Source organism: Dendrobates tinctorius, unplaced genomic scaffold, assembly GCF_039654945.1.
Source record: "Dendrobates tinctorius isolate UK_male_01 unplaced genomic scaffold, ASM3965494v1 ptg000069l, whole genome shotgun sequence".
Classification (NCBI taxonomy): domain Eukaryota; kingdom Metazoa; phylum Chordata; class Amphibia; order Anura; family Dendrobatidae; genus Dendrobates; species Dendrobates tinctorius.
Window position 1 is genome coordinate 26656337 of NW_027361737.1, and position 14299 is coordinate 26670635.

The following is a 14299-nucleotide window of genomic DNA, read 5'->3' on the forward strand; positions in this document are numbered from 1 at the left end:
AATTAATAGCTAATGTGTGCACGTAGCGTTATGGTGTTAAAAATGGATTGGACAGCACGCACATTGCACACGGGTGGCATCTATGTGCTGTCTGGGATATACTCAGACCCATAGACTTCTATAGGTCATTGTGTTTCGTGACTAAAAATGTCTCAGGGAATGTTTCCAGACACACAGTCTGTTAAAAAAAAATAAAAGGAACATGCAAACAGCACCACATACTATAATGGGTTTGTGTTATTTCTGTAAAAACAAAATCAAAATGCATAGAACATGTACTTGAAAAACAGATCTACATGAGGAAAGTGGATCTGTTAGTAGATTTCACAATATTAAGTGCATAGAATTCTAAAAAGATTTTATGAGACTAGTATATTTACTTTGAAATCCATTTCAAAATGGCTGCGTATATATGTGTATATATATATATATACATATACACACACAGTATATATATTGGATTATGCAGCCATTTTGACATGGATTTTTTTTTAACATAAGTACACCAGCCTCAACAGGCCCCCTGAACACATTAAAGAAAAATTGGGCAGATAGTCATTTGTTGGCGAAAAAAACCATCTTGGATGTCATTTGCCGATCATTCGGCTATCGGGCGAAAAAGTTCAATATGCCGCTCTGTGCTTTGAGCAAAGGTTGACATTCGGGCATCAGTCAACAGGAACAGTCTCAAAAACGTCCGTTAGTCAACCATTAGTCCAAATCCTCAATCTTTGGCAACTTTTATCTAATGTGTACAGGGGCCTATTTAGTAACGTGTAGTTTGTATAGTAAAATCTGGTGACAAATCCCCATTAATCATCATCTTCATTCACATAACAGAGGTCCATTAGAAACTAATTGAATATGGAGTTAACAAATATGCAATAAACCGCCCTTATTTTCTTCCATAGGTGAGTGTATACCTAGGTAAAAGAGATTACATTGATCATGTGGAATCTGTGGATCCAGTAGGTAAGTAGATGAATGGGACACTGGAGAAAACTAACGATGTACTACAAAGCCCAGCCACACAGCCATGTTCTCAAACTTGTTGCTCATTAGCTTTTGAAAAACTACAATTCCCATCAAATATGTATCTAGGCATTTCGGTACCTGGGGCAAGAATTGAGTTATGTGAGCACTGGCACTTTCCCTGACATATGGACAAAACTCTAGATTTTCTAACATCTTTGTATGGAGATTTATACTTCCCAGACATCACTAGGTGGCGATATTGTACCTTTTTCGTATAGAAGATAATTTGATATATAGATGTGTCTGCTCTCCACATGGATCAATGTAATTGTCTTATTATTATTATTATTATTATTATTATTTATTGTTATAGCGCCATTTATTCCATGGCGCTTTACATGTGAGGGGGGTATACATAAAAACAAGTACAATAATCTTAAACAATACAAGTCATAACTGGTACAGGAGGAGAGAGGACCCTGCCCGCGAGGGCTCACAATCTTCAAGGGATGGGTGATAATACAGTAGGCGAGGGTAGAGCTGGTCGTGCAGCGGTTTGGTCGATCGGTGGTTACTGCAGGTTATAGGCTTGTCGGAAGAGGTGGGTCTTCAGGCTCTTTTTGAAGGTTTCGATGGTAGGTGAGAGTCTGATATGTTGTGGTAGAGAGTTCCAGAGTAGGGGTGATGCGCGAGAGAAATCTTGTATGCGATTGTGGGAAGAGGAGATAAGAGGGGAGTAGAGAAGGAGATCTTGTGAGGATCGGAGGTTGCGTGCAGGAAAGTACCGGGAGACGAGGTCACAGATGTATGGAGGAGACAAGTTGTGGATGGCTTTGTATGTCATGGTTAGGGTTTTGTAATGGAGTCTCTGGGCAATTGGGAGCCAGTGAAGGGATTGACAGAGGGGAGAAGCTGGGGAATAGCGGGGGGACAGGTGGATTAGTCGGGCAGCAGAGTTTAGAATAGATTGGAGGGGTGCGAGAGTGTTTGAGGGGAGGCCGCAGAGCATGAGGTTGCAGTAGTCAAGGCGAGAGATGATGAGGGCATGGACTAGGGTTTTTGCAGATTCTTGGGTGAGGAATGAATAACGTCTTATAACGTACTGAACATTTCACACAAATGCATGTATTCTGCTTATGTTCCAGACATCATATTCTGCAGGATAGCGCCTTTTTAACTGTTTTTATATTCTCTTTTGTCATACTTTTGTGGAAATAAAAATGTATTGATTTAGAAATAAATGCTTTCAATGGGGGTATTTTTGTAGGCTTTCTCCTCTAGTCTTCTACAGCACATTCCCATAGGATACTCTTAAAAACAGCAGTGTTACGACGCTAAAGACTCTGAATAAATAATTGCCGCTCATTGTGCTCCCTGCACAAAATATGACCTCCTCACATTGTCCCTCCTCTTATGGCTAATGCCCTCCACACTTGCCCTCTTTCCATACTGGGCCCTCTCTTCATATTGCCTTCTCACACTATGTCCCTATACTTTGCGTCCTCATCACATTTCCCATCCACGGCATACTGTCATCACAAGCTGTCCCCTCTCTATACCGTACGCCCACACACACACTACCCAGTCTCTATTCTGTGCCCCCTCACGCTTTTCAGCCCTCCATTCTGTCTCCTCACACATCTCCCCCCCGCTCCCCATACTGTGTCCATACCCATTCCCCCCTCGCTCCCTATACTTTGTTCAATCATCCTACTTCGCTCCTCAGGGCGCAGACAGATGTCCGTATCCCTCATGAGAGCATTGCATCGACTAACCCAGCTCCTCTCCTGTCCTGACCTGAGTGTAACAGTGTAATGTACTTTGATGCAGCTGTCACGTTCAGGTCAGGAGAGTTGGCGGCCAGTCCAAGGATTGCGATGAGATCCTCATACGTGAAATACGGCCATCTGCACCCTCATATTGTGTCCGCACCCATTCCCTTCCCAATACTTGTGTTTGCACCCATTCCCCCTCCCTCTCTCCCAATACTGTGTCTCCACCCCTCCCTTTGTCCTCATACTATGTCTGCACCAGTCTCCCCCTCGCTTTCAAGACTGTCCAAACCTTATAACACTTACCCTTCTCTTTTTCCCCGGCGCAAATAAACACACTTTCAAACCAATTCAAAGGAAAACACCTTTATTGGAGAGTAACCATTTGTAAACCACTCTCATATTTTAAATAACACCCATTGTTGGAGGGGTATGGTTGCAGCTCTCACATTAACCATCCGAAGATTGTGGGGATATGCCACCGGACTCCCGGCACATGTTATCCAGTCTTGCTCCTCCGCCACGGAGTAGCGACAACTTCAAGGAGCTACGACCCTCCACCCAAAGCAAAAATCACCTCTTCAATACCATCCTGTATTCCTGACAGGAAAATATCCAATCCAGCATCTGATTGGTGCACCCCATCCGAACGCAAGAGCCTAGCATTATTTCCCTCTAACTGCATGTGCCTCACAACAATACCACCCTTAAAGCGCACAAAACCAGCCCAATCTCGCGCCCCACGCCACCCCAGTCTAGGAATTATCTCAGACCAAACCATAACCAACTGCGAAAAAGCCCAGAAAACTTATCTATATCTGCCCGCATTAACGTTAGAAGTTCTGTTAATTGTGTCGACCCCAAATCATTTCCTCCTGCATGCACTACCAAAATGATGGGCGAGGCCACTACTCTCGATATTTGAACCACTTCTAGAAGCACCTGCGACCACATCAATCCCCAAATAACTCTCCAATTTACTTCCACATTGTAAAGACCCAGAGACCTCCCACCGGGGCGCAACTCAGCTTGCCGCTCCGCCCAAAAGACGTATGAATGTCCCAGTATCCAAACACATGGCCTGGCATGACCTAAAACGAAAAGAGAGTTAGAATTACATAACACTTAGCTATCTATACTGTTAACAGCTCAGGCCTAATATAACGGAAAAAACACGCAGAACGCCACCTGCCTATCCTCATTATTTCCTCATCTCTAAAGCCCGCGCAAGCTGCTTCCGTTGCTGTGCCAATTCTAAATGAATGCGTGCCGAATTCACCCGGAGGGAGGCCCAAAAAAATTAAAATACGACGCAGCAATGCTGAAAACTGAAATCTAGTTAAAGGAGAGCCGTCAGCGTTCGCAAAGAACTATTAGGTCTTACCTCCAAATACCATGATACCAAAGCAATGGGGCATACCGGGCCAGGAATGGAAGACAGCGAAAACCATAACCCGCTGCCCATGGGATCCGTTTTTGACAGCCGAATTTGAATGCCTTCTCCCCCATTGCACAAGGATACATCGTTGTGTTGCAAACCACCCCGCACTCGACGACGGGGCCACTAGTTCACTAACACGCAAAGCCCCAAAAAAGGCCACACCAAATGCTGCTGAAAAAAGTGTTGATTCAAAAGAAGAGCTACATAATGCATTTGTGCCGTCAATAATTCTGACTAACAGGGAAAAAGAAATTGGACCCCTGGCTTGATTCGGTATACCCAATTTCTTCCAACCTTTTAAAGCTTGTCTCAAGATAAAACACTTTGTAATATCCTCCCAACCCCGAAGCTTAAAATGAAAAGCCAAACCTGACAACCTATTTTTTGCTAACGCCGCCGAAGAACCATTGGCATGCAAATGTTGAATGTAAGCCAAAGTTGCCTCCAATCTTGCCTCGCTAAGATCGCCCACCAGAAGATTTCCCACGAATTCCCACCACTCATGCCATGCCTTACCATATGAATTCCACGTTGATGGAGCTACCAACGCCCGTACCAATCGCATTAGGAGGTTTCTGGAATTTTCCAAAGGTGTCCTGGGCACCGCATTCCTATCTGCTCGGTGATTGGAGCGAGCTCCCGAAACTTCTGAAAATCAAAACGTGACAATGAATCAGCCATAGCGTTATCAATCCCTGGAACATGCCGACATCGGAACCAAATATTCCAATGTAGACATTTTAATACAAGGAACCGAATTAGCGTTATAACCGGAATGGAAGATGACGACAAGTGATTAACCGCATGAACCACACTTTCATTGTCCTTCCAAAAGCAAATGCGTGAGTTCTGCAACTGCTCACCCCATATATCCACAGCCACAATCAATGGAAAAAGCTCCAGCAGAGTAAGATTTTTTGTCCACTCATTTTTTACCCATCTTTTTGGCCATCTTTCAGCGCACCACTGGTTACGAAATATGACACCGAAGCCTATAGAACCAGCCGCATCCGCAAATAATGATATCTCTTGACATGGCTTCTATTCCTCTTGAAAACAGGGGCAACCATTATATTGCAACAAAAAACTCCTCCAGACCCGTAAATCTTCTAACAAAGGAAGAACCAAATGAAATCTATGGTGAGGAAGCTTCACACCCCGGGTAGCCATCGCCAAACGTCGAGAAAAAATTCTTCCCATTGGCATCACCCTACATGCAAAAGCCAACAAACCCAGAAGCGATTGCATCTGAACCAGCGTCACTCTTTTCGGAGATTCGAAGCCATCAATCAAATCCAATAATTTTTTAATCTTTTCAATAGGTAGACGAAAAACCATCTCCACCGTGTCGATCTCAATGCCTAAAAACGAAAGGCAGGTGACTGGACCTACTGTTTTCTCCTCACTTAGCGGAACTCGAAAAGAGATCATAAGCTCTCGGAACTTAGCCAACACTCTGCCGCAGTCATCCAACTCCGCTGGACCTACAAACAAAAAATCATCGGAACATGGGATGCAGGGGGATGAAAGCGTGCACACATGGCATGAAAAAGCTGGTTAGACTACCCACACAGTCCTAGGAATGGCCAGAGTACAAAATCTAATATATATTCAAAGGGCAAATATATCAAAAGCCGATAAAAAAATTTAAGGAACATGTAGCATGCAGGCAGTCATATATAACATAGAAACAGTCACAGGGCAAATCTACATATCAATGCCAATGGCTGTAAAGACACCAGCGTGGCACAATATGGACAGTCATAGGGCAAGTGCTCATAACAAAGCCGACGGCTGAAAGTCTGCGGCATATGACATTACCTGGGTGCTCTGGGAGCAAGGATAACCGGCCTACCACACTTGAAAGTTTACCACCCCTTATATTTATATTAAGGGCGTCTATACCTCGGATCCTAAGCAGTGCAGCATTACATTGATGGAATTCCTTAAAATGCCTAGGCAGGGTCTTCAGGGTGGAAATGTCCGTGTAGGCAGATGCCGCCTGTATCCCCAAAACATGCTCCCTCGTGCGAACCTTCAATTGCCTCGTAGTCATAACAACGTATATCAGTCCACAAGGGCACGTGGCATGGCATATCACGTACCGAGTGGTGCAAGATTTAAATGTATTACTCAACAAAATTTACTTTTATGGGACTTTTTGACTGCCTGTTCGTTGGTTTGCTCTATATAGATTGCAGTTGTCTCTATTAGTCCTAGTATCAATACCAATATGTGGTCCATGTTTCATGATAATATAATCTTCTAAATAGTTATTTTTTCATGGTTTCCACATATACTATGTGTACCACAATTGTATTTTAAAACAAAAAATCATCCAAATAATGCGTAATCCAGCGCTACTCAGCTTCAACCTTCATAACCCATTCCAAAAAACTGCTAAATAGCTCAAAATACCTGCATGAAATAGCACAGCCCATGGGAAGACAAGTATCATAATAATAGGCACCATCAACAAAACAACCCAATAAATGGTGGCAGTCCGGGTGAACAGGTAACAGACGAAAAGCAGACGCAATGTCCGACTTGGCCAATAAAGCCCCACGCCCTACCTGGCGTACCAACACTACCGCTTGATCAAAAGACGCATAAGCCACTAAAGACTCTTCAGCACTAATTCTGTCATTTACCGACGAACCTTTTGGGTGCGTTAAATGATGAATAAGCCTGAATTCTCCCGGTTCCTTTTGAAAACAATTCCTAATGGGGAGACCCTAATATTTGGAAAAGGGGGCAAAACAAACGGTCCCTTCATCCGACCTAATGACACCTCCTTATCTATTTTGTTTACCAAAACCAGTGGAAGCTCCCTGGCTGATTTTAAATTTGACGAAAACGTTGCTAGTTTGGAGAGCTTGAATGGTATGAAAAACCCATACATGAAACCCACTCTCAACTGCGCTGCAGCCCCTTCATTGGGGTACCTGCTTAGCCATGGCTCCATCGCGGTGATTTTCACCGGCGTCTTTGTTATCTTGTTGTGGTGTTGTCCTGGCAAATGCACCTTTTGTGTTAACCCGTGGGCATTTTGTGGCTGCATGCGAACCCACCGCATGATGAGCACTCGTGTTTATACTTGCATAGGCCATAAAATCTGCAGTGACCATCGTTGAACAACCAACACGTTCCTGGCCTACGGATGACGGCTGGCCCCGAACCAGTCTGTTGGCTAGGGGCCCCGGAATGAAAGGACTGACTGCTCTTCTGAGACAACATGAGCCTCAACCAAGAATCCGTAGCCTTAACTCCCCAACCCAGCTGCAGGTTGATGGCTAAGCGCCGCCGAAAATCTTCATCATACCTCCACCACGCTGACCCACCATGCGTCTTATATGAGTTATAAATAGTATCCATGTTGAGAAACTCCGAACAACGCTCGGGATGCTTCTTACCCATGACGCAACCCAATACAAAAAAAGGCTTGAAGCCAATTATTGTTTTTGCGACTTTCAGTCGCCTCTCATACGGCCTGTCGGTCTGCCGATGCTCGCGGTCAGCTGTGCTTTGCTCTGGAGATAACAATGACCAAATATCTACATAATCATTCGCCCAAATTTTTTCAACGGTCTCTTGTTCTAAATGGGAACCTAATGGAGCTACACCGCAATAAAATCATCCTTATGAACATCTGCTCTCAAAGATGGAGCAGGCTGCTTGGCCACTCTGGTCTCTGCCAGCAATTTCAGATTCAGTACCAATTTTTTCCTTCCAAAATACTCCTCAGATTCTCCATGGTTACAAATCTATCCTCCGAGCCCCCCCAGGCTCCGCATAAGTAAACTCACCACTCGTCGCTTCAGGAACAGGAGTCATCAATTGACCTGCAACTTCTTCTGTTTCGTGCACCCTCTGCTGCTCCTGCTGGCACCGCTCTGACCGCCGAGTCGATGCCCGACTCCGTCCTCTAGAACTCGATGAAGATGATGAATGATGCGAGGATCTTGACCTCCGACTGCACCTGGACCCAGATCTCCTCCTCCTACAAAGTCTGCGCCGACTATGACTTCTAGGCGACCCTTTCCATGAGTCAGATGAAGCTGACGAAGACCTTCTACCTTTTCTTCTTAACCCACCCCTTCGGCTCAATGTTTCACCCTTATTTTCCCTAGCGGCAACACCTGCTGAGACCAAACCCACCGAGGGTGGGCCCAGTATACCCTGTTGTTGTGGGAAGCCCCATGCTCCCAAACTGCTGACAAAAGCTGAATTAACTTCTATACCCGCAACCGATAATCCCGCTTGTGCCTGGTTTTGGGTCGGGGATAAACTCGCCCCAGCTGCCTGTTAGGTAATGCCGGAACCTGCCGCAATTGAAGGTGCCACCATTGTTGGCGGGAGGGTGGCGGCCTGTGAGGTAATGCACATAGTGGGCAACATCTGCGGCTGTACATTTAGCAGCATTTGTGGCTGAGCAGCCTGCACAGTTAGTGTCCAGCAAGGGCGACATGGGAACCAGCTGCTGGTTATTTGCTACTTGGTTCTTTTTATTACCCGCGTTTTCTGGTAAATGTTCCCCCCTTTGCTGCTGCGCAGCACTATTCTGCACCTCATCCTCCCTATTACGCCTCCCTTCATCCCCAGTGGAGGAATTAGCACTATGGCTGCTCCCCATTTCAGCGGCTATAAGCCCTCCGGATATTGTGGCTTGACTTGCCGTTACCCCCGCTCCCTCACTACACGTGATAATAGCTGAGGGCTGCTGTGTGTTCAAACAGCCCTTCAGACCTGCGCGGCGAGACGCAGGGCGGCCGCGCTTTGTGCTTTTCCCGCCCCTTCTCTTTCCCTCACTCACAAGGGGCGGGGCCACAGGCAAACCTCCCCTCCCCTCGATGTTTGCCTGCATTGCACTGACAGACGCGGCCGTGCCGCGCGCGCGACCCCCCTTAGCAGACAGAGGGTTCCACCACTCCAGGGGGCGGGGCCCACGCCCCGACCACCGGCCGCCCGGAGTTGCCTCAGCCCGTAGTGAAACTTCTGCCGGCCCCTGCATCATCGCCGCTATCCACCCCAATCCTCTCCTGAATCTCTGCCTTCCATGTCGCCATCCCTGCACACCTCACCGCTGTGCCGTGGCACCTTCCGCTCTTGATCCCGGGGTCAAAGAGGCTGAGGGACCTTCAGCCCCTCAATTTATACCCATGCTCGGCCAGCCCCCGGAACCGGAAGGGGTCCCCATAAACCAATCATAAAGCATCCCCTGTAGGTCAGAGAACACTTATTAACCCTTCCTACTCACCCCAAGGAAAAAGAGAAGGCAAAGACCGCCACCACCTTCACAATACTTGGCTAGTCAATGCCCCCGCAGAAAATGCCGGGTTCCTTCATACAGGTGTCTGCACCCATCTCTTTACTCGCTCCCAATACTTTGTCTGCACCCATCCCTTCGCTCGCTCCCCATACTACGTCCTCAAATCCTTTCCCTATTACATTGAATCTTCGGTGTCTTCAGTTCCACTCGATGACTTATCACCAACATTGTACGCTCCTCTGCAGTGCCGGCAACTGACATCCGCAGCATGATCAGCTGATCTGATCAGACTGATGATGTGGCCCTGAATCAAAAGTGCCAGTGGGCAGGGCTTCAATTGTACGCGGGTCTGAAAGACGTGCGGGTTGGCGGCGGCGTCCGCCGCTGCATTGCTGCGTGGCGCAGACATTCTCTTCCCCCATAGTTAACGTTAGCCAGGGCCGGGGGTTGCGTAAGCTTACCGGCGGCCGCTTCGCAGGCCCGATGCTCCGGGCTCTAGGCCTCAGCTCCTCCCACTTCTCACGTGCTTTTTCCTCTTCCCGCATGGGACTTCACTGCTTCGCGCTCTCCAGCAGGCTCCTCCCACGAGGGCCTGCCCTTTTTCTTACCGCGCGCCAATCAGCAGGATAATGGCGGCAATGGTGCCAATTTCACACACAGTCTATAGCACACAACAGTCTCTGGCACACAGGACCTGGGGGTACCGGGCTCCGTAATCCTGTTCGTGACGCCAAAATGGGTAGCCCTCCCAGGGCTGTGGGGTACTCGGTACCGGGCCGGTCTCTCAGAGGGGATTGTCACAGCAGCGGTGACCCGGTCCGTGGCCCTAGGCGCCCATGTAAAAGGGATTGAGTTGGGAATAAAGTTTATAAGTGATTCGTGACTCCACCTGTGGTGTTCGGCAAGGGAGGTGTTAAGCCGACGCTGCAGACAGATCCTCTGGGACAGATGGTGTGGTGCAGCAGTGATGTTATAGCCCTCCACAGGCAGGGCTGTTGGTCCCAGGGCAGTGTAGCGGGATGTTTAGGAAGAGGGTGCAGTGTTTGGCACAGAGATGTAGCAGTGCTGAGGATATTGCAGGAAGGAGGCAAGGACACAACAGGGTGCAGTTTCTTTACCTTTACTTGGCAAACGCAGTCCAGGGTCCTGATTACAGATGGCACAGGAGCAGGCTAGCCTGGAAGCAACTCAGGTATCTCTCTATCAGATGGGTTGTGTAGTCTCCTTCCTAGCGCTGGCTTGATACATACAGTACCGTGTTAAGCTGAAGTTCCTCCTTATCTTCTCTTAGAACTACCTCGTATGGCAGACAGCTGTAGCCCTTTATCTCTCTTGGCTCACCGGTCGCTGTTGTGCCTCCGAGTCTTAGGTGGGAATAGAGCATTTACAGCTTCCTATTCCTCTGGTTTCTGTTGCATGACATTCAATATCCATACAACCGTGGAGACCAGGCTCCAGATCATGCGCTCTCAGGGAGGGAGCTCTCCATTCTCACCTCAACCTCCAGATTCTCTCCACGCGTCTACACACGTTGCTGTTATGAATGAGTCACCGTAGGAGGCAAAAACAGAAATGCTAGCTAAGTCCAGAAAACCAGAGAAGTTGGCAGCTATCGGATTTCAGACCCCTGAACAACAACAACTAGCAGTAGCCGTGGGGGGTTCCTACGATGCCCTAGACCCCTCGATCACAGCCGGAGAATTGCCTAGCCTAAAGACAGAAAGGGAAATCTAAACTGCCCCAGAGCAGACCCCAAAGCAATAGGCAGCCCCCAACATATAATAACGGTGAAGCAAGAAGAAAAAACACTAACACAGATAGAAAGATAGACTGAGCAAATGATGGGGCCCAAGCTAACTAGGTAGGACAGGATAGGAAAGCTGCTGTCTGCAATCCGTGAAAAACCCTATGAAAATAAGAGCCAACAGACTGACAGGGAAAAAGGCCCTGAAGACGCTAGGCTTCAAAAAGGCTATGTCAGTACTCAGGCATTTTCTGAAGACAGAGCAACCGACATAAAAGGAATTCAGCTCACCCCAGCAGGGAATGGCAGAATCCAGAAAAGCAAGGCAAACTAAAACCAAAACACAAATGCAAAAAGGCAAAGCAGAAAACTTAGCTTTTGAGGAGCAGGAATCAGACTGGTCTCCTAGAATTCCACAGAGAAATCACCAGCGAGGAGGAAGGGCGTCATCTGCCTTATATCCAGTCAGAGATCCCCGTCGCCCAGTCATCCTCTCTCAGCTCAGGTGCTTGGTAATCAGCCTCACTACCTTCCTTCACCAGAAGAGGGAGTTCATCAGACCTCAATGGTGAAGGGGAAAATGAACTCATAACAGTACCTCCCCCTTGAGGAGGGGTCACCGAACCCTCATCCACGCCACCAGGGCGATCAGGGTGAGCCCGATGGAAGGCACGCACCAATCTTTTGGCATGAATATCAGAGGCAGAGACCCAGGAATTATCTTCCTGACCATAACCCTTCCACTTAACCAAACACTGGAGTCTCCGTCTAGCCAGATGGGAATCCAGTATCTTCTCTACCTCATATTCCATGTTACCTTCAACCAATACAGGGTCCGGAGGTGCCACCCCAGGAACAACAAGGACTTATGAAACACATTATGGATTTTAAATGTGACAGGAAGAGCCAACCGAAAAGAGACCGGATTAATGATCTCCAAAATCTTGTAAGGCCCAATAAATCTAGGCTTAAACTTAGGAGAAGCTACCTTCAGAGCGATATTTTTTGATGATAACCAAACCATATCACCCACCTTAAACTGGGGACCAACGGTCCTATGTCGGGTGGAAAACCGCTGGGCCTTTTCCTGGGAGAGAGATAACTTATCCACCACTTGGTCCCAGATCTGGTGCATTCTCTCCACCACAGTGTCAACACCTGGGCAGGCAGAAGGCTCCACCTGCCCTGAAGAAAATCGAGGATGAAACCCAAAGTTACAAAAAAAAGGTGACATCAAAGTGGCAGAACTAGCTCTATTATTTAAAGCAAATTCGGCCAAGGGCAAAAATTAAACCCAATCATCCTGATCAGCGGAAATAAAACATCTCAAATACAACTCCAAGGTCTGGTTTGTTCTCTCCGTCTGCCCATTGGTCTGAGGGTGAAACGCAGAGGAGAAGGACAACTGAATTCCCAGCTTGGAACAGAACGTCCTCCAAAATCTAGACACAAACTGAACTCCTCTGTCAGATACAATGTTCTCAGGAATCCCGTGCAAGCGAACCACCTGTTGCAAAAACAGGGGCACCAACTCAGAGGAAGATGGCAACTTAGGGAGTGGTACAAGATGAACCATCTTAGAGAACCTATCACAAATCACCCAAATAACAGTCATTCTCTGAGAGACAGGCATATCAGAGATGAAATCCATTGAAATATGGGTCCATGGCCTCCTGGGGACCGGCAAAGGCATCAACAAGCCACTAGAGCGAGAACAAGGTTTAGACCGGGAGCAAGTCCCACAGGACTGCACAAAATTCCTGACATCACGAGACAAGGCGGGCCACCAAAAAGACAGACTCACAAGATCTCTAGTACCAAAAATACCTGGATGACCAGCCAATGCAGAGCAATGAACTTCAGACATCACTCTCTTCTTCCACTGGTCAGGAACATACAACTTTCCACTGGGACAACGCTCAGGTTTGTCCTCCTGGAACTCTTCCAGAGCACGTCTCAAATCGGGCGAGATGGCAGAAAGAACTACCCCTTCGCCTAAGATGGTAGCAGGCTTGGTCACCACAGGAGAATCAGCAAAGAAGCTCCTAGAAAGAGCGTCAGCCTTGACATTCTTAGTGCCAGGAAGAAAAGAGACCACAAAATCAAAACGTGTAAAAAACAAGGCCCATCTAGCCTTTCTAGGGTTCAAGCGTTTGGCCGACTCCAGGTAAATCAAATTCTTGTGGTCAGTGATGACCACGACTTGATGTTTAGCTCCCTCCAACCAATGTCTCCACTCCTCAAATGCCCATTTTATGGCCAACAGTTCCCGATTCCCCACATCATAGTTACGTTCAGATGGGGAAAACTTTCGGGAAAAGAAAGCACAGGGATTCATTTTAGATGTTACAGGATCCTTTTGGGACAAAACAGCTCCTGCACCAATCTCAGAAGCGTCCACCTCTACCTGGAACGGGAGTGCGACATCAGGTTGCCGCAAAACCGGGGCAGAAGTGAATCTTCACTTCAGCTCCTGAAAGGAAGAAACGGCCTCCGGAGACCAATTCAACACATCAGCACCCTTCTTACTCAGATCAGTCAATGGCTTGGCAATACTAGAAAATTTTGCTATAAATTTCCGATAAAAATTAGCAAAACCCAAAAACTTCAGAAGGGCCTTCAAAGAAGTGGGCTGAACCCAATCATAAATGGCCTGTACCTTGGCCGGATCCATTTCAATAGTTGACGGAGACAAAATAAATCCCAAAAATGAAATCCTCTGTACCCCAAAAGGCATTTCGATCCTTTGACATACAGGGAATTCTCCCTCAAGATCCGGAACACCGTCCGAACATGTTCCACATGAGAATCCCAATCCTTGGAGAAGATCAAAATATCATCCAGATAGATAATCAAAAATTTATCCACAAAGTCTCGGAAAATGTCGTTCATGAAGCACTGGAAGACAGAAGGGGCATTAGTGAGCCCAAAAGGCATCACCAAGTACTCAAAATGTCCCTCTGGAGTATTAAACGCCGTCTTCCATTCATCCCCATGCTTAATGCGGATAAGATTATACGCCCCCCTGAGGTCAAGCTTGGTAAACCAGCAAGCACCTTTAACTCTGGAGAATAGATCCGAAATCAGGGGTAACGGAT

The 14299-nt window shown here is 47.2% G+C and overlaps 1 protein-coding gene across 1 annotated transcript in view; it reads left to right on the plus strand.

The window, feature by feature from the left end:
- Positions 1 to 14299, plus strand: part of SAG (S-antigen visual arrestin) — an 85854-nt gene that overhangs the window by 15488 nt on the left and 56067 nt on the right. Inside the window, exon 2 of the mRNA XM_073581255.1 lies at positions 912 to 972. Coding sequence (XP_073437356.1) covers positions 912 to 972 — 61 coding nt within the window. The remainder of the gene's footprint in view (positions 1 to 911; positions 973 to 14299) is intronic.